This window comes from Panthera onca, chromosome B4 (genome assembly GCF_046562875.1).
Source record: "Panthera onca isolate mPanOnc1 chromosome B4, mPanOnc1 haplotype 2, whole genome shotgun sequence".
Taxonomy (NCBI): domain Eukaryota; kingdom Metazoa; phylum Chordata; class Mammalia; order Carnivora; family Felidae; genus Panthera; species Panthera onca.
The window spans coordinates 69,290,471-69,317,945 of record NC_138345.1 but is presented as its reverse complement, the minus strand read 5'-3'; the positions used below and the strand labels follow the sequence as shown (position 1 = coordinate 69,317,945).

Here is a 27,475-nt window from a genome sequence, read left to right as displayed (position 1 = left end):
AGAGGACCCTTTTGATATTTATCTCTGTATTACAGTTAGAAATGGAGGTCTGTGTAGTGCCCTGTTTGTATGAATGGGTCATTTAAAAACAAATGCATTAAACTATTTTTTAAAACCCAGATTTACTTTAAAAAGTATATAATTTATATACAAGACAATTTATATCTTCAAATTAAGTAACGATCTAGCAAAAATCTTGACGTGTGCTGTCGACTTAATACCAAATGCAAACATTCCATCATAACAAGAGTGAAATGTAAGGTTTTCATGAGAATTACGTGTTCAACTTATTTTTGTTGAATGATGAATTTATACACCATTTTATCCTATTTTATTTTTAAAATATTTTTATTTTATTTTGTTATGGGGGGGGGGGCGGGCAAAGGGAGAGGGGGATAGAGAATCCCAAGCAGGCTCCATGCCCAGTGCAGAGCCTGATATGGGGCTCCATCTCACGACCATGAGATCATGACCTGAGCTGAAATCAAGAGTTGGATGCTTAACCACTGAGCCACCCAGGCGCCTCTTAATCCTATTCACTTTTAAAACAGAGAAAAACTATGCATTATCTTTGTTTCTATAGAATTAGGAAACATAAAAACTTTGTTTCTTGAGGGCAGAAGATGATTATTTAGCAGCATAATGGTAAGAGGGAGGAGTATTACTGAAATATATCTCTATCTTCAACAGAAACTAGTCTTTACCTGATTAATATGTATTGAATTAAAGGTAATAGTATGTTTTCATGTGAACTTCAAAATAAAGTTCTGTTGAGAAGACCTTTTTTTAGAAGTCAGTTTTTTGTTGGTTTTTGTTTTTAATGACAGGACCATTTTTAGACAATTATTTTAAAAGTATAACAGTTAAAACTATGATTTCTGGGGCTCCTGGGCGGCTCAGTCGGTTAAGCGTCCGACTTTGGCTCAGGTCACGATCTCACGGTCTGTGGGTTCGAGCCCCGCGTCGGGCTCTGGGCTGATGATGGCCTGGAGCCTGCTTCCGATTCTGTGTCTCCCTCTCTCTCTGACCCTCCCCCGTTCATGCTCTGTCTCTCTCTGTCTCAAAAATAAATAAACGTTAAAAAAATTAAAAAAAAAAAAAACAACTATGATTTCTACTTTGTGCACATATTTAAATTAAAATCAGCATTCTTATCAGTGGTCTGGCATACTTCTATATGTGTGTGTGGCTGGTTTCTTATTGGTGGTAAGTGGCTATTTTAAAGACTTAGTGAGAAAAGGGAATTTTATTGATGCTTTTTATCTGAAGTCTTACAGATTGTAGTTCACTGTGGCTGCTACACCAAAATTCGGTGAAGGTTAATGACAATGACTAGTTAAGAAATGGCAGATTTTGATCAACTAATTATACTTTTACTAATATTAAAGAGTGACGGTGTTGTTTCAGTGAAATGGAATAGTCTGATAGCTGATATTTTTGTATATTAAGATATAGCTGCCATTATAATGGGAATTTAAAAATGAAACCATTCAAATCGTATTTTCTTTTCTTTCTCTTTCTGATAATGCCAGGAATGCGTTTTGTTTCTGTGTTTATTTTGGTGCATTCATATACAGTTACCTGGTAAATTTACACTCCTTTCCCCTGTAGTTCTATGGGTATTAATAATCTCAAATAAAATTAATCTTCTTATTCTGATAGAGAAGAAAAAGCTGGATCACTTACCAGTAACTGGAGTTCTCCTATTGGGTAATCTCCACAGATCCACATTCTTTGAAGCTATTGTGAATGCCTCGAGGACCAAGGAACCGTTGAAATTTCCAATTTCAGGAAGGTAAGCAAGTGCACTGAAGCATGTCTCTAGCATCTCCCAAATCCCCTCCCCCCAACTTTCTTACATATACGTCTGTACTGCATGCCCCCTCAGTTCCAGTGGATGCCCATCAGGAAGATTCTCATGCTGGACAGAAGGGCAAGAGAGGTGGATCTGTGAGGGAAAAGACCCAATAGGATAACTCAAGTTACTGGTGAGTAATCTAGTTTTTGCAAATTTGAGATTTTTTTTCTCACATTTCTTCTCTTTAGAAGGAATTTAATTACCAAGAGGAAAGTTGTTTGAGATAGCTTCTTTTTGTAAATTTGATGTAGATTTGTGGAATTTATTATATGAGTGATAAATACCTAGTTCTTGATGGGCGTATGAATAAGTGTGACGTTAAATTTAAAGAGTATCATTTACATAATAGTTGTTTTTTTATAAAAATTATGTGTCTATTATCTTTTGGTAAATAGTGTAATACTTCTAAAGCAATTTAAGGAAGCTGTGTGTTAAATTATTTTATAAATTCCTTTATTTGTGATGTTGCATTTATATGAAGTAAATACTTATACTGTAAAAGTTATGCTTATGCCAGATTTGGCCAAATTCTTTTGGCATAGTACTGAGCAGCAAAAGTAATTTTATGTTAATTATGTAGCATTTCTTACTGACATAGTTTTCAGTGTACCTTTTAACTTCATTGTAGGTATATTTGGAAAATAATTCAGGGTGTGTTCAGCTCTGTTTACTACTTCCTTGTTCATAATAGATGGCCTTATTGATGTGATGGGTGGCCCAGTTGGTTCACTGTGGACTCTCAGATTCCATAGGTATCAGACAGTTTATTGCACTGGTATGTAAATGTTAGAATTGGACAGAATACCTTCTCATTTCTCTCATTCTGTATTGTTACCAGGTTGTCTTTTTTAAAAGGGCACTTTTAACACATAAAGAGCCTGTAGTGGTGCTCTATTCAAGCTGTTTTATAAAATTTTCATCCATTTGCTAGGTATGTAAGACCTCTTACAATCCCATCCTATTTATCCAGCCTTAATTTCTCCATTTTGAAACTTTTCTTTTGGTCTTACTTGGATACTTGTTATATTTATGCTTTAAGGCTTGTGCTTTTCCAATTTTTTGAAATGACCTCATTCTACTTTTCTGTACTCTAAGGTTGAAGTCAAGTCCTATCCCTTACATAATTCCTTTTGTGCTAGCATCTCTCTGTGACCTATGTTTCCTCAGTGGAGAAATGAGATTGCTATGAGGATTGAATTAATTGAATCGTGGGATATACTTAGTGCCTAACAGCACATAGTAAACACTCCTGTTAACTACTATTTGATTGTAGATTGATCCTAAACATCTTTTTATCTTAAACATTTCTGTGATTATGGATATAATTTTCATCTGTATGACAGTTTCACCTTTAAACATTATTAGCTTTAGGTTGTATTGCTGTTCCTTCCAGTGTGAAACACTTAAGCTGATTTGTATGGTCATTGAAAACAAGGATAGGATTTTATTGTTTTTAGTCTTATTTAGTTCCTAACGTCAGAGATTGAGTTTAAGTTGTACCCATTAAAAAACTAGTTTTTCATGTAGTTGATAGAAGAAAATGAGTTGTTCATGAATATATTCATTAGTTTTCTTATTTGTAGAGCAGGTTCATTTGGCTTATCAGTCCTTTTTGTAAGTTCTTAAGAACAACAGTTTTTTTCCTTTTAAAACTGGAAGAGTGAAATTGTGATTGTTTAGCACACTATAAACTTCTGTGGGACGTTAAAATAGTGTATAGTTTTAACATTTATTTATTTTTGAGACAGAGAGAGACAGAGCATGAACGGGGGAGGGGCAGAGAGAGGGAGGCACAGAATCGGAAGCAGGCTCCAGGCTCTGAGCCATCAGCCCAGAGCCCGACGCGGGGCTCGAACTCGCGGACCGTGAGATCGTGACCTGAGCTGAAGTCGGACACTTAACCGACTGAGCCACCCAGGCGCCCCAATAGTGTATAGTTTTAAGAGAGTTAACTAGTTTGTCTCATTTTAAGACTCATTTACTGTTAGTAAACAAACCGGAAATTCAGTGTACTTGATTTTTGAGGTTTGAATAACTTTGAAGATTATTGCTTGATTTTCAGAAATGCTTGGATTTAAGAATACCTATCTGAAGAAGCAGTAAATGAAATTTAATTCAGGGTTACTGAAGGAAGGAAATGACAGATTGAGTGTGAATCTCACCAGAGAACCAGTTCTGCTCCATTTAGACAAAACAAGATAAAGAACATTTAGTGAGATGACTTAAATGCTTGTTTTGAATTTGCTTCTGCACATCCATGTAAGAAGCTATTCAATTTTAATCAAGCTATTTAATTTCTTTGGTATGATAGTAGTATGGGATATTAAGACTATCCTTATTTTTTATTCTTTAGAGATAACATGCTGAAAAATTTTGAAGTGAAATATTGCGATGGGTTCACAAATGGATTCAGAAAAAAATGTGTGGTATATTTGTATGTAGAGAGGGAGAAAAGGAGAAATAAAGCAAATGTGGCATATGTTAACAATTTTGAATCTAGGTAAAAGGTATGCAGGACATTGTACTTCTCAACTTTTTTTGTGGTTTTGATATTTTTCAAAAAAAGTTGAGAAAGTATTTTAAAAAGAACCATATTGTGCTTCAATTTCTCTCATTCTAAAATGGGAATAATAGAGCTTGTTTTTTCCATGCCTTGATACAGGTAGGCACAGTGGGGTACATTTGGTAGAATAGCAGTCAAGAGAACTTATAAGAAGTGGATTTTTTTTTTTTCTTTAAAGAAGAGTTTTGTAGTGGATAACATTCAAAGAACATTTCACATAAAAGTGTATTAGCTTAAAATATATCCCCTTTTCTCATTCAGAGCATATTGCATTATATTTGAATAAGAACAGTCAAGAAGCAATAAATATGTTGAGATATATGGAGTGACTAATTGAAATAAAAAAATATAGCTAGTTATAAAAATAACTCAATAAATGGGCAAAAAAAATGATTAGACTCAGCTGAAGAGAGAAGTTATTAATTTCAGGCTAAAACTGATAAATCTTCCAGGACACCAACCAGGAAAATAAAAAGATGAAAAATATGAAAGAAAAGCTAAGCCACTGTAGAGGTGGATTGAAAAGCTCTAGTATAGATCTGATTGGAGTTTTGGAATGGAAGATACAGAGAATAAAGGAGAAGCGGTATTGAAGAAAAAATGACCAAGCATTTTCAAGAATTTAAAAAAAAAATTAAAGAAACTGTCAAATAATTAAAGCTGAATTGTGACAAAAGCATTGTATCAGAACTTGAAGGATACAGGAAAAGTGGTCCTCAGGAGTAAATTTGTAACTTTAAATGCATGTATCAGGTTGAAAGAAAATAAATGAGCCAGATACTCAACTCAAAAACTAAAAAAAAAAAAAAAAACAAAAAACAAAAGCTAAGAAAGAAGGAGGGAAGGAAATAAAAACACAAGTAGAATTTGGTGAAATAGAAGATAATCAACAATAAAAATGAGAGCAATGTTTATTCAAATCAACACTGGTTCTTTTTAGTTGATTAAGTTCTGGATGTACTCATCAAAAACCATGATGGAAATAATAAAACTTAATGAGATATAAAAAAAAAAAGTGAGATATAATGACAAGTGCAATTATAATTTTGGAATCACAAGAAATCACTTATATATATATGTATATGTATGTGTATGTATATGTATGTATATAAACTTTTAAAAACCAGGTGAAATGGATTATTTTCCAGGAAAAAAATCATTCCAAACTTGTAAAGAAAAGCATTAAAGTAATTAAAGTTGCAGTAGATTTCCCTGAGAGGTATAGGTTTTTAAAAATAGCAAATTTATTGAGCTGTCATCCACAAATTCTGTCACTTATCCATTTTAAACGTGTAATTCAGTGGTTTTTAGCATTTTTAGTGTTCTGTAGACATTAACACAATGTTTCAAAATATTTTCATCACCCAAAAAGAACTGTACCTATTAGCAGTCATTCCCAATTTTCCCCAAACCCTCCATCCTTGTGCAACCACTGATTTACTCTCCTTCTATAAATTTGCCTACTCTGACATTTTGCATAAATGAAATCATTCAATATGTGTGTGGCCATTTGTGATTCACTTCTTTTGCTTAGCATAATATTTTTAAGGTCCAACTATGTTGTAGCATATATCAGTGCACTTTATTCTTTTTATAGCCAAATAATATCTCATTGTATGGATATACCACATTTTGGTTATCCTTTAATCAGGTGATAGATATTTGGACTGTTTTGCATTTTTTGGCTATTATGAAAGCCCTGCTGTCAACATTTGTGTACAAATTTTTGTGTGGACATACATTTTCATTTCTCTTGGGTTATGTACCTAGGAGCAGAATTGCTAGATTATATGATAACTATCTTTCACCTTTTGAAGAACTGCCAGACTGTTTCCCCAAAGTGGCTGTGCCATTTTACTTTCCCACCAGCAGCGAATGAGGGTTCCAATTTTTCCACACCTTCACCGCCAACACTTTCATTATCTGTCTTTTTTGTTCTAGCCATTCTCATTGGTGGGAAGGCATATCAGAGAAATAGTTTTAATTGTGATATTTATAATCATATTTCACATATACTTTGCGGAACAGATAATTCTATTTTTATGCAAAATGGCCCAAATAGTAGCAATCTTATGTATGAATAAATAAAAATTTTAATTAGGATATGGTAGGGGTAATTCTTTATTTGAAAATTATATCAGTGTAACTTACAAGATTTAGGGGAACTGTCTTGAAAGATTTAGTAAAAGTTTATGATAAAAGTCAACACTCATTAATGTTTTTTTAAAAACCCCTCACACCATGACAAGTGAACTTTTTCTTTCAGTAAAGACTGTCTTTCAAACTTTCTTTCAAGCAGCAACATTCCCATTAAAGTCAAGAATAAGCAAATATGTCTTTACTAATAAGAAAAAAGAGAAAGAAATCCAAAAAATTGAAAAAGGAAAAATGAGATGAACATATCCTTAGAACATTTTTTAAAAATCAACACTATTTTTAAAATTTTATTTTAGAGAGAAAGCATGCAAGCAAGGGAGAGGAGCAGAGGGAGAGAATCTTAAGAGAATCTTAAGCAGGCTTCATGTTCAGCACAGAGCCTGATGTGGGGCTGGATCCCACAACCTTGGGAAGCATGACCTGAGCTGAAATCAAGAGTTGGATTGCTCAGCCACCTGAGCCATCCAGGAGCCTCCGAAGCTAACACTATTAATAGAATTTAATTTTACTGGATATAAAGTCAAATTCAAATTGGCACTAGCCAGTTATATAATAAAAACTTTCTCCTTTACAGCCAATTCTGTAAAGTGCCCAAAGTTTATTTAAGGACATAAAATTAGACATGAGTAAAAGGCAGGATATACTATATGGGAAGTATATTACTAAAAAAGTTACTCCTCTGTGATTGATATTGTATAGTTTCAGACAAAATCCCAATAGGATTTTTTTTTTTTTTGTAGAAAATGACCTTCATATACAAAAGTAAAGCCCCAAGAATAACCAAGACAGGTCCGAAAGAAGAAAAAGAACAATGAGGAGGGGATTGTGCCATTGGATAGCAAGACTGATTTTAAACTTGGCAGTGTTTAGAATGGATGGCAATGACAATAAATTGCTACACACAACATGGGATGAATCTCCCATGCTTAACGTTGAACATAGAAATGAGAAAATATTACGTATTGTATGATTTCATTCACAGGAAGTTCAAAAACAAGTAGAAGGAAGGGTGCATGGCCAGCTCAGTCAGTGGTGTAGCATGCAGCTCTTGATCTCAGGGTTGTGGGTTCAGGTCCCACATTGGTCGTGGAGCCTACTTAATTACAAAAAAAAGCATAACTAATCTATGGTGATAGAGGTCAGCATAGTGATTTTCTTGGAAATATGGTACTGATTGGGAGGGAGCATTCTAGAGCATGAGAAATGTTAATATTTTGATCTGGGTTGGATCACATTGAGGGTGTATAATACTTAAAAAATCAAACTGTATACTTTATGTAAATTATACCTCAAAAAAGTAAAATATAAATTTATGATATTTAAAGTAGTATAGTCTTGGGGCGCCTGGGCGGCTCAGTCAGTTTAGCATCTGACTTCAGCTCAGGTCATGATCTCACGGTTCGAAGAGTTTGAGCCCCGTGTCCGGCTCTGCTGATAGTTCAGAGCCTGGAGCCTGCCTCGGATTCTGTGTCTCCCTCTCTCTGCCCCTCCCCTGCTCATGCTTTGTCTCTGTCTCGCAAAAATAAATAAAATGTTAAAAAAAAATTTTAAAGTAGTATAGTCTTAATGCAGGAAAAGGCGGATTAATAGAATAGAGAGTTCAGAAATCGATTTATACATATTTGAAAAGTTGGTAAGTGCTAGAGATGGCATTTTCTATCAGGGAAACAGAGTGGACTCTTTAATTGGTTTTCCATATGGGAGGGAAGACAGGTCTCTACTTCAAACCATATGCAGAAAACAGTTCTGTTTCAACTTTACACTAAGAACAAACAACTGTTTAATAAGGAAGAAAATACAGAAGAATGTAGGTCTTTACGGGGCGCCTCAGTGGCTCAGGTGGCTAAGTGTCTGACCCTTGATTTTGGCTTGGGTCATGATCTCATGGTCATGAGATCAAGTCCCACATTGAGCCCCACATGGAGCATGGAGCCTGCTTGGAATTCTTTCCCTCTCTCTCCCCCTTCCGTACTTGTGTGCATATTCTCTCTCTCTCTCTCTCTCTCTCTCTCTCTCTCTCTCTCTCTTTCTCTCTCTCTATCAAAAAAATAAAAAGAATATGTGTCTTTAGGATGTGTGAGGCTTTAACAAGTCAAGAAAAGAATGAACCTTTGAAGATAAAGACATCAGAGATAAAGGATCCAACTACTTCAGAAAGAAAACCTTAGGTTTAATAAAATACGTCACAAATTAACTCATATATAAGTGGCATGACTGGGAATTAGGTGCAATGTCTACAATACTCAGTGGATTCGTGCCCAGAATATATGAAGATGAAAATAATAGGACAGATGATACAAATGCAAATAAAGTGAACAATGGATATTAAGGCAATTCACAACAGAGGAAAGGAAATTGGAATGGCTAATGAACTGGAAAGATGCTTAGTCTCATTTGCAGTGAAATGCAATTAAAAACTTATGAGCCATCAATTTTCACCCATTAGCTCAGGATCGGGTAAGTGTTACACAGTTGAAAATGTGCATATCCTCGTATCCAGAAGGTATTCAAGATATTATTAGTTTAGAGAAAGTGGCACATTTGCCCAGGGAGATTTCTGTAGGGATGTTCATTTGGAAAAAAATCTAAATGTCTGTCTGTAAGAGGCATGGATAAATAAGAAATAAAATAGTTATATTAACAGAGATTTACCAAATCTGCTTAGATTATCATCATTCGTGACTTTTTTATATTTCAAGAAAAAAAGTTACACTGTCTATGCCCAGGAATTCTTTTAAGCATTTATAAACATGAATTATTTTAGTCCTCGTAAGAACTCAGAAATTGGTACAATCATTATATCCATTTTACATATGGGAATACTGAAGCATAGAGAAGTAAATAACTTACCACTTTCAAAGGTGGTAAATAGCAGAGCTGTGATTGAAAGCTAGGATTTGAATCTCACTTGACTGGCTCCATAGTCCACTATGCCATGCTGCCTTCTGATATAGTTAAATAAGGAAACCTCAGAAATGTAATGTGAGGTCAAAGCAGAACGTTGTGTACAGTGTGATCTCACTTACATCAAATTCATGATGGTAGTCACTTCTGGATAGGGTTGGTAGGAGAGGAAGATCTTAGTGATAGTGGTAAAAGGAAGCTGTATGGAACTACATGTTTTTCCTTAAAGAATATGTATATTTATAGCTTTTAAACACCTAGATTTAATGTATGTATATTTTTACAAAAGTAAAAACTGGAAGGATTGACCTAATTGTTTTAATCTGCATTTATTCTTGATATTGGTTTGTAGTAGAAAAAGAAAGCAGTGGCCCTAGCACAAGGACCGTGATATAGTTTAGTTCTGAGATAGCAGATGAGTGCCAGACACCGGGTTAGGTCCCAACAATAGGGAGGTGGTGAATAGGTTTCATCTTCTCTCTTTAAGGAAATTAAAGTTTTTCAGGGAAAGAGATAAATAATTATAATTTACTGTGTTACGTACAGATCTGTTTTCTTTTTTTTTTCCCTATTCCCACCTTCCCTCTAAATACAAATAGGAGAAAGGGGAAACATTCTGATTTGGGGCATGGGAAACAGGCAGTGAAATGTCAGTGGTGATCCTATTCCCTGTTCTTTTACAAAACTCCAGAGAGTAAACTCTAATGGTCAGAGATTGTAGCTTGTTCATGAATTTAGGATAATCTGGGTGCTTAACTGGTGAATAACTGGTATATTTCACTCTCAAATTAACTAGCACCTGAACCCAAATTTCTCCTTAGCCATCTGGATGTCTTCCATTGGTTCTGTTTCTGCAGTTGGTTACCGGAAGTCTATGGTAGTTTGACTAAGAACACTGTATGAAGCATTAAATTGTTTTGTGCTAAAGAACTTTGACTTGAGAAATATTTTAATTTGTAGGAAATTTTGGATCTCTAAAATCCAATTTTCTTTTCATTTTTAATAATTTTAAGTCTTTTTTTTTTAAAGTTTATTTTGAGAGAGAGAGAGCACCCATGAGCATGTAAGAGCAAGGGAAGGGCAGAGAGTGGGAGAGAATCCTAAGCAGGCTCCACACTGCCAGTGCAGAGACTGACCCAGGGCTCCATCTCATGAACCGTGAGATCATGACCTGAGCCAAAATCAAGAGTTGGACTCCTTTTTTTTTTTCCGCCACTTTTTAAAAATGTTTATTTATTTTTGAGAGAGACACAGAGAGAGTGTGAGCAGGGAAGGGGCAGAGAAAGAGAGGGAGGCAGAATCTGAAGCAGGCTCCAGGCTCTGAGCTGTCAGCACAGTTCAGATGCGGGGCTCAAACCCATGGACCGCGAGATTGTGACCTGAGCCAAAGTAAGTTGCTTAATCTACTGAGCCATCCAGGTACCCCAAGAGTCCGACTTCAACTAACTGAGCCACCCAGGCACTCCCAATTTTATTTTCATTGTGCGGAGTCCAATACATTTTTTTAAAACTAGTAGTCTTCCAATACTGGGATAGTACAATTGTTTTTCTGTATTCTCTTTGAGTCAGTGCTGTCTTGTACAAGTGTTTATGTTCTTATTTATGAAATTCTTAATTTCCTAAAGCCATATTGTCTTCAAATTTCTAGATGGACCATGGACTGTGAAATGGTATTAGTGTTCGTAGTATGAGAATCCCAGTGTCTTTTAAAGTCTGTCATAGTATCTCATAAAAAATAGTTACTGTTATTTGCTTTCACCCTAGTGAGAGAGGTGTATTTTCCTTGATAGAAAATTAGAATCTGTGTTAGGTGAGAATCTTTTCCAAAAGGGCGAATGTGAATATCTATTTTTTCTTAAGTTTATTTATTTATTTTGAGAGAGAGAGCAGGGGAGGGGGAGAGAGAGAGGGAGAGAAAGAGAGGATCCCAAGCAGGCTCCACGCTGTCAGTGCAGAGCCTGACGTGGGGCTCGAACTCATAAAACCATGAGATCATCACAGAAGGTGAAACCAGTAGTCAGATGCTTAACCAACTGAGCCACCCAGGTGCCCCGCAAAATTTGTGAATATCTTAAAAATTGCTGAGAATGGGTAAATTTGAATAAATCATAATGAAAAGTGTTTATTTTACTTTGTAAATTTAGCACTTGGATTGTAATTGAGAATATTCCTAAAACAAAGCATGTTATGGTGGATGGAGTTAGTTAAACTGTTGGTCAAATCTTGTTCTATGTGTACATAGGGCTGCTTTCTTTCTATTTAACCCTCTTGCCAGAGATAACATGAAGAGCCTGGTTACCATTTGGTGGAACAATCCTGCTGGCTCAAGCCTCTGCCCAGAAATTTGATTCAGTCTCTTTTCTGGACAGTCTGGTAAGCTGTCATTGTTCTTTATGTTAAAATCATCTTATTTAGAATGTACCCAAGAGGAATTTAATATTAGAGGAACAAACAGTATTAAGTTCAGTGAAAATGTTAAAAGTTACATTAATTTAAGTCTTCACATTAAGCATGACTAAATTTTAATAGCACTTTCCGATAGAAATATAATGCAAGCCACAAAAGGGAGCCATATATGTAATAAAAATTTCTCATGGCTAAACTGAAAAAGTGTAACAGGTGAAATTACTTTTAATGCTGTATCTTATTTAACCTAATACATCTAAAAATTACCCTTTCAAATTATTATTGAGATATTCTACAATTTTTTCATAGGAGTCTTTGAACTGTGGTTTATATTTTATTTTCATACCACATCGCGATTTGGACCAGTGCAATTTTTTTTTTAACGTTTATTTATTTATTTAAAAAAATTTTTTTTTTTTAACGTTTATTTATTTTTGAGACAGAGAGAGACAGAGCATGAACGGGGGAGGGTCAGAGAGAGGGAGACACAGAATCTGAAACAGGCTCCAGACTCTGAGCTGTCAGCACAGAGCCTGATGTGGGGCTTGAACTCACAGACCGCGAGATCGTGACCTGAGCCGAAGTCGGCCGTTTAACTGACTGAGCCACCCAGGTGCCCCAACGTTTATTTATTTTTGAAGGAGAGAGACACAGAATGTGAGTGGGGGGAGGGACAAAGAGAGAGAGGGAGACACACAATCTGAAGCAGGCTCCAGGCTCTGAGCTGTCAGCACAGAGCCTGATGTGGGGCTCAAACTCACGAACCGCAAGATCATGACCTGAGCCGAAGTCTGATGCTCAACTGACTGAGCCACCCAGGCGCCCCCCAGTGCAATTTTAACAAGTGCATAGTACTCACATGTGGCTTCTATATTATATAGCACAGACTTAGAGCATCTGAAAAAACATTTGGTTTTATATAATTCTCCTTCTGTTACTTTTCATTAAAGATGCTTTAAGTTTCTTTTCTTCTTTTATTACTTCACCTGTTTGTGGGTGTTCAGCTTTACTGTTGATCATTGGTAACCTGAAACCCTACTATCCATTCCTACATTTGACAATTTCTGTAGTTCTGTACTGTTCTGTGATACCTGGGTCTACTTAATTTCTTTATATAAAGTGTAAAGTTTACTTCCTGTAAACGTTTCATCAGAATATTGGTTCCTGCTTTTTATTGGAATATCAGACTTAGACCTTCTGCATGGGCTACTGTAGGTAGGATTATACATTATTATCATTGTCATCTCTCCCACCCCATTAGGGTAACAGACTTCTCCTTTCTGGTTTAAAGTCATTCCTCTGAGCCAGAAGGATTTCTTACATGATGACTTTTTTATATGGGGAAGTCTCACATCTTACTTTATGGGGATTGGGTGTCCATTCTCTAAGATGCCTATTTGCTTAAAGATTTCCAAATCCATCAATTTTTCTCTACTTTTCCCCAGTAGATACTATTTGAGAATGAACGTATTGCAAAATAAAGCCATATCTCAGGTACAACACATAAAACTTGACATCCTGACTTCGTATCCTGTTGGTTTCACCTTTCCTAGATGAGGGACATTTATGAAGATTATTCTGAGTAAATGAATTTATAACCTTTAATACTGGTTATCTCTGTGTCCCAATACCAGCAGAAGAATCTTCTGCATTTTATTTTAAACACTGCTAGACTTTGCTCTTGTAATGAGATTATTTGAACTCTGAATATATAAATGCTCAGGATGTCTGGGTGGTTCATCTTTTTAAGCATCTGACTCCTGATCTAGGCTTAGGTCATGTCTAATGGTTCATGAGATCGAGCCCCATGTTGGTCTGCGTGCTGATAGTGTGGAGCCTACTTGGGATCCTCTCCCTCTCTCTGCCCTTTCCCCCACTTTGTTCACGTGCCACGTGCACCTGCCCTGTCTCTCTCTCTCTCTCTGTCTCTAATAAATATTTTTTTGTAAAAGTGCTCAGATTCAGGGGTTTCCTGGGCTACCTGTTTTCTTGTCTTAATTATTTAACTTTCATACCTGTTTTGAATTTCCAGTCTTTCTTAGCTTACCTCTTTGTTATTTCATCTCCCTTCTGGCAGAATCTCAATCCCATTCTGTTTTCTTCCCAGCTCTACTATCTAGGCATACCCATTGTTGTTAGTAGGCATTGCCCAGCATATTGAACACAGCATTTATTTAGGTAGTAGTTTTAGCACCAGTAGACAGCCTTAGGATAGGGCGTGGAATTAGCATTGGAGGGCCTGGTAGGGTGTTTAAGTGAAGCAGAGAATATTCTCATTCTCACATACACTGTGACCATTCATCCTGTTTAAGTTCATTGCCTTTACCCAGGTGGGAGTCGATAGTTGCTTATTGTGGTCACTGGTGTTTGGCCAGATTTCTGAGTTAGAGGCAGTTGTAGCCAATGAACACTAGGCAGCATGTGGTAGCAGATGACTGTGAACAAAACTAAACACTGGTACAAGAGTGTTTTAAGATTAGGGGCGCCTGGGTGGCGCAGTCGGTTAAGCGTCCGACTTCACTCAGGTCACGATCTCGCGGTCCGTGAGTTCGAGCCCCGCGTCAGGCTCTGGGCTGATGGCTCGGAGCCTGGAGCCTGTTTCCGATTCTGTGTCTCCCTCTCTCTCTGCCCCTCCCCCGTTCATGCTCTGTCTCTCTCTGTCCCAAAAATAAATAAAAAATGTTAAAAAAAAAAAAAAAAAAAGAGTGTTTTAAGATTAGAGCCAAGGAACACTGGATTCGTTTTTTCTTTTATTTTCCTTCCTATGTTTAGATAGTTCTGTTTACTACCATGACACTGATGTTCAAAAATGTTTAACTTCATCTTTAAGTATTTACTGAGACCAGCAAAGTGCCAGGTACTTTCTCCACAGTGACCAACAGACACTGTGCCTTTTCAAGCAGTGGTTACTTGTCATTCCTCTTTATGTATTTTTTAAAAATTTTTATTTTTTTAATGTTTATTTTTGAGGGAGAGAGAGAGTGATAGCGAGCAAGCAGGGGAGGGGCAGAGAGAGAGAGGGGAGACAGAATCTGAAGCAGGCTCCAGGCTCTGAGCTGTCAGCACAGAGCCTGATAAGGGGCTCGAACCCATGAACTATGAGATCATGACCTGAGCTGAAGTTGGACGCTCAACCGACTGAGCCATTCAGGCACCCCTTGTTATTCCTCTTTAAATGTCCAGGAGCTTACTGCTGTCTTCAGGTCCAGTCAGAGACCTCAGCTTAGTAGTTTTTGAGGTTCTGCAGTAGAGACTAGAAACTGACGACTAGTGGTACCAGTTTGACTTGTTTTGTTTGGTCCCTTCAGTGTTAGTCTGTAGCATGTTTCAAAGAAATGGAATTGCCATTAATCGTTCAGAAGATTTTACTTGAAATTTTAAATTTAAGCTTTTTTTTTTTTTTTTTTCTTCAAATTAGAAGATCTATCAACTGTGAGCCACATTGTTCATTGCAACAGTTCGACCCATGTAGAGGGGACTTTGGCTCTTACAGTTCTCGCCACTCCCTGTTGTCTCCTGGGATTTTGTTATAACAGGTCCTCCTTACTCATTTTTATTAACTATCCAGTCTCTAGATAATTGAACTTGCAACCACTCTTCTAGATAGTCTGGTATCTTACTACTCTAAACTTTATTTCTTTTCTATGATATGAACTTTTAGTACAGCCAAGAAGACATCCTTAGGTAAAGTCTGTACTTAATAACATGGCTTACAAATCATTTCATGGCTTGGTTCATGTTTATTTCTTCAGCCTTAGCTCTTGCCATTCACTCCAGTAATGTTACACCCCAGTCTTATCCACCACCACCCCTACCAGTGTTGTGCTCTGTTGTTTCTGGTCTTTGCATACACTCTAATCTCTGGATGCTGTTTTGATTTTCCTCTCATTCCCTGTCCCCACTGCTTCTCACCTCTCACCCCTTGTTTGGTTAATTCCTGTTAATTTCATGTCTTAGTTTAGATGTCACATCCTTCAGAAAGCCCTCCCTGTTCTCATAGGCTCTGCCTAGGTAATCGTCCTGTGTATTTCTGTAACTGCCTGAATTTAACCTAGTCTTAACACTTGCAACTGCTTTTGGTAGTCTGCTTTCCAAACCTTCTATAGACTTTTTAAGAGGGTGTCTTCTTCACCTTTGATTCCTAGGGCCTGTCATAAAATAGGTGTGTAGTAAATATTTCTTGAATGGATGACTTCTTTTTCTAAGTTCTTTAAAATTTTTTTTTAACGTTTATTTTTGAGAGAGAGTGCGAGCAGGGGAGAAGCAAAGAGTGACTGCTTAGATCTGAAGCAGGCTCTGTGCTGACAGCAGAGAGCCCAAAACAGGGCTCAAACTCACAAGATTATGACCTGAGCCAAAGTCCAACGTTCAGCCGACAGAGCCACCCAGGCACCCCTTTCTCTAAGTTCTTTTAATAATTTGTTTTTTTACAGACATAGTTTTTTTTTTTTAGTGTATTTTTTTTTGAGAGAGAGCGCGTGAATGAACACGAGTGGGGGAGGGGCAGAGAGAGGGAGAGAGAGAATCCCAGGCAGGTTCCACACTATCAGTTCAGAGCCCAATGTGGAGCTCAAACTCATGACATCATGAGTTCATGAGGTCATGATCTGAGCCAAAGTCAGACACTTAGCTGACTGAGCCACCCAGGTGCCCCTCTTTTAATAATTACTAATTCTGAGTCTTTGCTTATCTGATTTCTGTGGTATAGAATATTCTTTTTACTCTTCCAATTCTGTTCATCCTCCAGTTTCAACTTGGGTGGACTCTCCTGAGAGATTTATTTTTTTTTGGTCGAATTTCAGTATCTACTTACTTTTTACTTCTTTAGGTTCTGGTAAAACTTTTTACTTTTGATTTTATTTTTTTAAAGTTTATTTATTTATTTTGAGAGAGAGTGAGTGGGGGAGGGACAGAGAGAGACAGGGAGAGACAGAATCCCAAACAGGCTCCACTGTCAGCGCGGAGCCTGATGTGAGACTTGAACTCATGAACCATGATACCCTGACCTGAGCTGAAACCAAGAATCAGATGCATAACCAGTTGAGCCACCCAGGTGCCCCCGGTAATACTTTTTAGAAACCTCTCATTTTAGCGCAACGTGGTTTCATATGTATTACTTTATTTTTTTTTATTTATTTATTTTTTATTTAATTTTTTTTTCTTTTTTTTAACGTTTATTTATTTTTGAGACAGAGAGAGACAGAGCATGAACGGGGGAGGAGCAGAGAGAGAGGGAGACACAGAATCGGAAGCAGGCTCCAGGCCCTGGGCCATCAGCCCAGAGCCCGACGCGGGGCTCGAACTCACGGACCGTGAGATCGTGACCTGAGTGAAGTCGGACGCTTAACCGACTGAGCCACCCAGGCGCCCCCATATGTATTACTTTATATCGAAGTTATATTTAATGTATAATACCATTCTTAAAGTGTTACTTGCTAGTAAGTTGTGCATATAAATAGTTAAAATAATTTATCTAGTGATTATATTAATTTATGAGTCAAGCCTGTACTGCTTTCCTGAATATTCTCCCTTATTTACTGAGAACTCTGACATCTAGCCAGAAGTTTTTGTCTCTACCTAAATTTCTTATGTTTTGGACTTTTCCCATACTAACAATGCATATATTTTAAGTGCTTGGTTATCTTTCTGTTTCTTGCACTAAACTGTAAACTAGGGGTTGAAACCATGTTTGTCTTGATGTAAACACCTGTTGGTATAATATCTTAACTAATGTTGGAGTTTAGAAGATATTGGTATTCCCCATATGCATGTTTAAGGTGTGACTGCAAAACAGTCAATAAGTTGGGCATGAACATCACATTTCTTTACATGATAATTATTAGGCAATTATTTAGATAACTTCATTTTGTCTTCTAGGAATTTCAAACTTAATAGGTGCAAAATTGAACTTACAGTTCTCTCCCCAGATTCCCCCTCTCTTGATGACACACACACGTTCTCTCCTCACTCTCTCTCTTACCCTCTACATCCTCCTATTCATTTATAAATCCTATATACTGTACCTCCAAAAATATATTTAGAATTCCACCTCTTTCACCCTCTACTGTTGCCATCCTGTTACAGGCCACCACTGTCTCCTGCTTGCCCATCACAGTAAGTTCCTAATTGGTTCCTGTGAGTACAGTCTGCTCTCCTACCATCTGTTCTCTAAATAGCAGCCAGGTAGTTTTTGTTTGTTTTAAGTTTCCAAAGCTATTTAAATTTGAACCTCACAAACCCCTTTGTAGAATGACTATTATCATTGTAATTATTTTACCAAGAAAGTAGAGTCCAGACAGGTTAAATGACTTACATGAGAACAGAAGCTATTCAGTAGTAGAGCCAAAATTTAATTATGGATCTTCTTGTCTCAAAGCTTTGTCTTGTGGACCACAAATTCTAAATGTGATGGCTTAAGAACCCTTAAGAGGAACATTACTTTAAAATCTCCCCTAGGCAGTTTTCCAAAGGGATATGTCATTCATACTATTTATAGTCACTTTTTAAGAGCAGTTTTAAATTCACAGTTAAATTGAGCAGAAGGTGCAGAAATTTTGCATACACCTCTTGCCCCACACACTTGGCACAGTGCACCCCCCGCCCCCCCATTATCATCATCCTTACTAGAGTGGTATATTTGTTACAACTGATAAACCTCTGTTGATACCTCATTATCCCCCAAAGTCCTTTGTTTATATTCGGGTTCATTCTTGGTGTTGTGCATTCTGTGAGTTCAGACAAATAGGTAATGATGTGTATCCACCATTATAGTGTCGTATAGAATAATTTCGCTGTCCTAAACATCTTTGATGCTCTGCTTTTTCATCTCTCCCTCCCCCCAGCCCTTGGCAGCCACTGATCTTTTTACTGTCTATATTTTTGTCTTTTCTAGAATGTCATATAGTTGGAATGATACAGTATGTAACCTTTTCAGATTGGCTTCTTTCACTTAGTAATATCCATTTAAGGTTTATCCATGTCTTTTGATGGCTTGATAACCCATTTCTTTTTAGACTGAGTAATCTTGTGTTGTCTGGATGTTCAACATTTTATGTATCCATTCACCTTTTAAAAACCATCTTGGGGGGCGCCTCGGTGGCTCAGTCAGTTGAGCGTCCGACTTCGGTTCAGGTCATGATCTCACGGTCTGTGAGTTCGAGTCCCGTGTCAGGCTCTGTGCTACCAGCTCAGAGCCTGGAGCCTGCTTTGGATTCTGTGTCTCTCTGTCTCTCTGACCCTCCCCTGTTCATGCTCTGTCTCTCTCTGTCTCAAAAATAAACAAACATTAAAAAAAATTGAAAAAAACCATCTTGGTTGCTTCCAAGTTTTGACAATTACGAATAAACCTGCTATAAACATCCACGTACACGTTTTTATGTGGACATAAGTCTTCAGCTCCTTTGGGTAAATACCAACGAGAATAATTGCTGGATTATATGGTTAAGTATGTTTAGTTTTGTAAGAAACTGCCAAACTGTCTTCCAGAGTTGCTGTTCCTTTGCACATTCCCACCAGTAGTGAGGGAGACTTCCTGTTGCTCCACCTCCTCTCCAGGATTTGGTGTTGACAGTGTTCTGGAATTTGACTGTTCGAAAAGGGCAACCAGGCAATTTTTATTTTAGTCAGATCATATTATTCTCTTTTTCAGAACTTTTGCATTCTACTTGGTTTCCCATTCTACTTGGAATAATATTCCAAGTTCTTTTCATTGTACGAAAGGAAGGCCTTACATGACCTGGTCCTTGGGACCTCTTCATACCTATTTTATCATTTCCTCTCTCGCTCATTGCAATTGAGACATTTTGGTCACCTTCATGTTCTTCGAACCTGCCAGCCTTATACCACAGGGCCTTTGCAAGTTGGTCTTGTCTTTCCTGGAATTTTTCACATCTAGGTATCTCCATGGTTTACTCCTTCATTTCGTTCAGGACTCTGTTTAAGTATAACCTTACTAGAGGTGCTTTTCTGATTTTCCCTGTAGAAAAATAGCACTGCTGTGTAGCTCTCTTTTTCTGTACCCTGCTTAAGTTTTCTTCTGCTACTACCTAATAATATTTGTAATACAATAATATAATAATAATATGTGTGTGTGTATGTGCACGTATGTGTATATGTATATACACACACATGTATATAAATAAAATGTATATGCTTGTCTGCCTTTACTAGAATGTAGGTATGCTCCATGAGGGGTATTTCTGTATACCTGTAGAATAGGACCTGGTATATAGATAGTATTTCGTAAATGTTGAGTGAATGAATGAATTACACCAAAAAAATGTTCTAACATTACTGATTTTGAATATAATGGTAGGACACAATCATATACATAAGGAAGGCTTAGTTTTATTTTTTTTTTCCACAACTTGTAAGCTTTGTGAGGATAAGAATTTTCTTCTTTGCTGTAGTCTCATGTCTAGAATGTTGCCTGGTGGCAATATATATTTAATAATAAATAATTACTGAACAGGGATGTCTTTATTATGAAAACAACCAAATTATACTATATGTGAAAGTAATGTTGAATAGAACTAAAAGTAGACTATAAAACTCCGAAGTTGGGGGAAAGGAGAAGAGAAAGAGTGATAGTACTACCTTGATTAAAATTTCTGGGTGTCATTACTTCCATTTATCTCCACCATTTGCCAACTACTCCAAGCCACCATCGTCACTTGTCTGGACCACTCTAATAGTGTACCACTCCATCTCTCTAATTCCAAATATATTATGCTTTAGTTCATTCTCTACAGTTTAAAAATTTTTTTTAATGTTTATTTATTTTTGAGAGAAAAAGAGAGCACAAGCAGGGCAGGGACAGAGGGAGAGGAAGGAGCAGAATCCGAAGCAGGCTCCAGGCTTTGAGCTGTCAGCAGAGTCCAGTGTGGGGCTCAACCTCAAGAACTGCAAGACTATGACCTGACCCGAAGTCGGACGCTCAACCCACTGGGCCACCCAGGTGCCCCATCATTCTCTAGTTTTAAAATGGAAATATGATGGAAATCACTTCTCTCCTTAAACGTATTTCAAGATACCTATTGAATATAGAATAAAATTCAGATTCTTTAACTTGGCCTATTTATAAACTGCGTCCAGCCTGCCTACCTCTTGATCTCAGGCAGTTCTTCAGTATTTTCTCCAATGTTACAAACTTTCAGTTTTTATAAGGCAACAAGTTCTTTGCTGCCTTTGTACACTCAGTGTTTACTTTCTGCCACATACAGTCTTTCTCCCAGTCTTTTACTGGGGCAACTCCTTTGCATTATTTAAATCAGAGCATGTTGGATCATGTGAGCAGTCATCTTTGAAGGCCTTACCTACCCTCACTCCTGTTGCAGTTGCTCATGGTGTTCAAGTGGGACAGGCAAGAACGAAATCACAGTTTGTAATTGTATATGTAGCTAACTTGTTTGTTTGCCATTACACTTTTTTGTTTGCCATAACATCAAGCATGGCGCTTGGTGCTGAGTAGGTGCTCGGTAAACATTAGTTTAATGTGTGAAATAACTGTATAACAAAAAATGGAAAACAAAAAAATAAACATGGAAAGAAAAAAACCCCAGAAAACAAAAAGAAGACCACATGTGCTTATTAAAGCAATAAATGCCCACAACATAAGCTCAGTTATTAAGCAAGACTCAGATTAGGTAGAATACAAAACTCAACTATACAATGAATATTATTAGAAACACATCTGGAACAAAATTACTAAGAAGGTTGGGAGCAAATGGATATAGTGAAAACAAGATATTAGGCAAATATAAACAAATTAATCAGTGGATGGTATTGCTAGACAAAGCTAATTAAAAGTAGTAAACACCAGGTGAGAAAGATAAGCACTTTGTAATAGTCAAAGATATAGTTACTAATATAAAGACAGCTACAAATCTTTATTTTTTAAAAATGAAGCATTGGAATATGCAAAGTAAAAATTAAATCCAAGGAGGGAGAGAAATACAGCAGTAATGGGAGACTTTAAAATGTGTTTTAGGGGCGCCTGGGTGGCTCAGTCGGATAAGCATCTGACTTCGGCTTAGGTCTTGATTTCGTGGTTTGTGAGCTTGAGCCCTGCGTTGGGCTCTGTGCTGACAGCTCAGAGCCTGGGGCTTGCAGCCTGCTTCGGATTCCGTGTCTCCCTCTCTTTCTGCCCCTCCCCTGCTTATGTTCTGTCTCTCTCTGCCTCAAAAATAAATAAAGCATTAAAAAATTTTTTTTAATGTCTTTTAGTCCTTGTCATATCAGAGATAAATAAGTAGACAATATGAATCATATAATCAATAAATCTGAAATAATAAATATACTCTTATTGTAAAAAGAAAAAGCGCCTTTTCAATTTCCCATGGAACATTTAAAAAAATAAGTACTAGAGGGGTGCCTGGGGCACTCGGTTATGCATCTGACTTTGGGTCAGGTCATGATCTCACAGCTCATGAGTTTGAGCCCTGCGTTGGGCTCTGTGCTGACAGCTCAGAGTGCTTTGGATTCTGTGCCTCTCTCTCTGCCCCTCCCCTGCTCATGCTCTGTCTCTCTTTTTCTCTCAAAAATAAACATTGAAAAAAATTTTTTTAATTTATTAAAAAAAATAAGTACTAGAAAGAAAACTGGAAAAAAAAAGTAGAAACATTATCAACCACATACTCTACAATGAAATTTTAAGTTAATAACAAAAGCAGGACCCGGAAACCAAATCACAAAACCTTCTCAAACCTCAAAACAAAAACCTCAGGGTGCCTGGGTAGTTGAGTTGGTTGAGTGTCTGACCTTTGGTTTTTGGCTCAGGTTGTGATCTCCCAGTTGTGGGATCGAGCCCCATGTCAGGCCCTTTGCTGAGCATGGAACCTGTTTGGGATTCTCTCTCTCCGTCTCTCTCTGACCCTTCCCCACTTGCTCATATGCACTTTCTCTCTCTCAGAATAAATAAACTTTAAAAAAAAATAAAAAGATAAATAAAAATTACAACTTTATTCTGTTTTATGCAGTTTTCTATGTTGTCCTTTACAGTGATACAAAACAATTATTTTATAAAATACAACCACTGGGGCGCCTGGGTGGCTCAGTCAGTTAAACATCCGACGTTGGCTCAGATCATGATCTCATGGTTCATGAGTTTGAGACCTGCATCATGCTCTGTGCTGACAGCTCAGAGCCTGGACCCTGCTTTGGATTCTGTGTCTCCCTCTCTCTTTGCCCCTTCCCCGTTTGCTCTGTCTCTCTCTCTCTCTCTCAAAAATAAACGTTAAAAAAATAAAGTAAAATAAAATAAAACATGATCACAAATTTGAGAGGATCTTCTTGGCAACTTTTGATTCTTCTTTGGTTGTGGTAGATATTAAATTAGAAGCAGCTTGGGATTGGGAGTTGTGAATGTGATCATTTAAGGTTGCCAAAAGCAGATATACCAAGCAGTGGTAACTGATAACAAGATAGGAGACAAAAGAATTACCAGTTAGAATGGCACAGCATCCTGGAACTGCCCTTTCATGTAAGAGGAGATGGCCAAAACATCTTAATGGCCCCCCGTTGGTGAGACATGTATGAAGTTCTGAAGGGTGGCTCATGATTTATCACAACTGCACAGCATTGTGACATGTAGAAAGCATGGCTGTAAAAAGACAAATACTGCATAATCTCATGTACGTGTGGAATCTAAAAAAGATGAACCCTCAGAGTGCCTGGGTGGCTCAGTCACTTAAGCATCTGACTTCAGCTCAGGTCATGACCTCACGGCTAGTTAGTTCCAGCCCCGTCAGGTTCTGTGCTGACAACTCAGAGCCTGGAGCCTGTTTAGGATTCTGTGTCTGCCTCTCTCTACCGTTCCTCCACTCATGCTCTTTCTCTGGTTCTCTCAAATATAAATAAACATTAAAAAAAAAAAAAAAAGAACTCAAAAGAAGCAGAACAGAGTGGTGGCTCCTGAGGAGTGGGAGAAACTGGGAAATGTTGGTCAAAAGGTACAGAGTTTGTTATGCAGGATGAGTAGGTTCTAGAGAATCTAATGTGCAACATGGTGATTATAGTTAACAATATTGTATTGTATACTTAAAATTTGCTAAAAGAATAAATCTTCAGTGGTCTCACCACCACAACAAAACAAGCTGATGGATATGTTAATTAGCTTGGGTATGGTAGCCATTTTACAGTATACTCATGTATAAAAACAATGTTGTACACTTTAACTGTATACAATTTTTGTTTGTCAAATGTATCTTAATAAGGCTGAGAAAAAAAAATAAAGTATGGACTTTAGAATCAGGCAGACGAGAGTTGAATGTGACTTGGAATATGATCATGGCAGGTTTCTTGAGCATTTTGAGCTTTAGTTTCCTCATCATGTGAAAAGGAATTTGTAATGAAATGAATTAGTGGATGTAGAGCTTAGATTGATCTTTGGCACACGTAAGACACCTTTCATAGCTTTTATACATTATACTATTTACTAAGACAGTGAAGCATGTAACAAATTATAGGAACAGAATTTAAACATTTGGAATTTTTAAATGTATGCTTTAGTTAGCTGGAATATAAATTTTATATAAGCCCTTCATTCTCAGTTACTCATAACTAAGATCTTGCTACATTTCATTTTTTAATAAAGTATAATCAACATACAATAAAATGCATAGGTCTTATATTTTCCATTTGACTGCATATAACTTTGAATATTAAAGTGGTGGTATCTTTTCATTTGCATTGAATTACATACCAGTGAATTGCTAAATATATTTGATAACTCTGATAATTAGTAAATTCTATGTTAAGAAAATCCTTTTTTTAGGAATTTCAAGTTATTTCAAAGAACTGTGTTAATTTGTGGTCATTGTTGGTCTGTATTAACTCAGTAGCACTGTTTTTTTAGTAAATTATATTTGTGACCTGTCAAACAGAAATTTCTGCACATAGCTTCCATTTAGCACATATTTTATGTGAGATTAAAAGGTAGTCTTGTCAAGTTTCTTTTTATTTACCCCCTTTGGGGAGCCTATTACACTTCTGTTCTTTTTCTCATTTTATTGGTTAACACAAAGTGTTACATTAGTTTCAGTTATACATCATAGTGGTTCCACAAGTCTATGTTTATGCTATCCACAAGTCTGTATTTATGCTGTGCTCACCACAAATATAGCTACCGTTCTGTCACCATACAAGGCTGTATTCCCTATGCTGTACCTTCTATCCCTGTGATTTACTCACTCCGTTACTGGAAATCTGTATCTCCCACTCCCCTTCACCTACTTTGCCCAACCCCCTATCCTCATTCCCTAAGAGAAGCTGGGAGTTCACTTGTGTTTGGCTGAGATATAATGAGAATAGACGATATTTGTCCTTCCTAAATTAGGACTCTCTGTTCAGAAGCAGAAATCTCTTCTGTAGTCTTTTCCTCTCTTCTTTAGGTGAGCCTCTTTTTGTTGCATGTTTCTTTATATTTCCTGTTAAACCTTAACTTCCCCTTTTCAGTTATTTTGGAATATGTCATTATGACCTATTAATTCTAAAGTAATTCAGCTCACTTGTGTACAAACCAAGTTGTTTACTTACTGGTTTGATATAATTTAACTGATTAGAGCTAATTAAGTCTGTCTTAGCAAACATGAATGTTTATTCAGAATGTGGTTTTTCTAAGAAATACGGTATTATGTCATAAATTTCAGTCGTCATCGATCCAAATTTTGGAGAACTTAACGCAGGCTGAATTAAATCATCTACTAGCAGATAAAAGAAAGTCATTTGTTGATTTATGACTCTTAATTGTGAAAATGTAATAGTAATATGTAATATACATATACATACATAGAAAATATATGATCATAAAGAAGTAGACTAGCAGTGATTGGTGTTATTAGGTTTAAATTTAAAAATATTTCAAACTATAGGAATAGCTATCTTTAAAAGGACATTTTTAGGGGGACATGGATGGTTCAGCCGGTTAAGTGTCCGACTTCAGCTCAGGTCATGATCTCATGGTTTGTGAGTTCGAGCCCTGCATTGGGCTCTGTGCTCACAGCTCAAAGCCTAGAGCCTGCTTCAGATTCTGTGTCTCCGTCTCTCTCTGCCTCTCCCCTACTTGTGCTCATGTGTGCTCTCTCACTCTCCAAAAAAAAAAAAAAAATTTTTTTTTTTAAATTAGAATGAAATTTGTGATTACAGGCATCTTAAGTAGAAAAAATCTAAAGAAAATGACAAAAGTAAATTAAAACAGGCAGTTTTGCTCAAGATTTGTGTTCTAACACTTTCAAAGTTAAATGTAACTAATTTTATTTTGAAAGAATGTGCTACTGTTATATATTCATTATTGATCCTGTTGTTTGTTTTGGACTGATTATTTGTATATGAATTATCGACAAAAGGTGCTTATAGTAGGTTAATTTTCCTCTGATACTTAGTGTGGGTTTGCTTACCTTCCCTATCTGTAGCATATATGATCAGTTAATATTTATGAAATTCCATTTGATATTAATAATAGCTTGAGAAACATAACCAGGAAAGTAAAATTTTTAAGGACTTTATATCTGCTACAAATACATTATATATAATGTTTATAATATATAATGTGTATAACATTTAACAGGTTATAGATAATATGTATATATGTATATGTGTACATACGTGCACATATACACGCACTCAAATATATACATACACAAGGCTAAATAGCAGACTTTAAATATGTTTCTGCTATTGTGGCATCATCATGCCTCTAATCATCCAGCCTTAAACCTTGATATCTCAAAGCCTCCTCCTCTCTGTCTCAAGAGCCCCAGATCCAATTAGACTCCTGAGTGGTTTTCTTCACATTCTCTCACATAGCCCGTTTAAACCCCAGAGCCCTACTTTAGACACTTATCGTCTCTCTCTCTCTCTCTCAAATATGGTAATAATTTCATATTGGTTTCCTTATTTCAAGTCTGACCACCTTTCATTATCAGCAGCGAGGATTCAAAAATGGATTCTGTTTTTTAAACTTTTTATTTATTAAATAACATTTCAAACACATGCAAAAATAGAATACCTTATGGATTGAACTTGTGATAGCTCCCTATTCCTTCAAAAGAAATCCAGACTTCAGGCAACTTAATATATAAGTCACAACTTTCCATATCCTGCTTCCAACTTGCCTTTCCAGCTTTGTTCCCTATTATAATATCCGTATTCTAGCAATGCTAGCTTATTTACTAATTATGGGTTTCTGAAAATGCTCTGGAAATTCCACGCATCCTCTTGACATTGTGGCTGCTCATAGTGCTCCCTCTTTTTTTATTTTTTTTAATGTTTTATTTTTGAGACAGGCAGAGTGTGAGCAAGGGAGGGGTGAAAAAAGAGGGAGACACAGACTCTGAAACAGGCTCCAGGCTCTGAGCTGTCAACACAGAACCTGATGTGGGGCTCGAACCCACGAATTGTGAGATCGTGACCTCAGCTGAGGTCAGACGCTCAACCGACTGAGCTATCCAGGTGCCCCTTTGCTCCCTCTGTCTTAATTGCCCTTCTTTTCAGTCCCATGTGTTGAAATTCTGCAACTTAATGTGCCATTTAAGTATAAGCTCTTCAGGAAGGCTTCTCTAACAGTTTTCTTTTCCACTCTGACTCTCCCA

General features: G+C 36.9%; 1 protein-coding gene across 10 annotated transcripts in view; it reads left to right on the top strand.

Moving 5' to 3' along the window:
* Positions 1-27,475, top strand: part of YAF2 (YY1 associated factor 2) — an 82,198-nt gene that overhangs the window by 22,967 nt on the left and 31,756 nt on the right. Inside the window, exons 3-5 of one of the 10 annotated variants that reach the window (XR_013556778.2) lie at positions 1,724-1,795; positions 1,889-1,988; positions 7,319-7,517. The exons of 3 other annotated variants lie outside the window; for them this stretch is intronic. Coding sequence is in view for 2 of the 7 variants with exons in the window: in XM_078449945.2 (XP_078306071.1) it covers positions 1,663-1,795 (133 nt within the window). In the remaining 5 variants the exon portion in view is untranslated. Of the gene's footprint in view, positions 1-1,662; positions 1,796-1,888; positions 1,989-7,318; positions 7,518-11,757; positions 11,856-27,475 lie in introns of those variants that run through there. 6 more of the 10 variants (XR_013556779.2, XR_013556781.2, XR_013556780.2 and 3 more) reach the window with 6 other exon arrangements.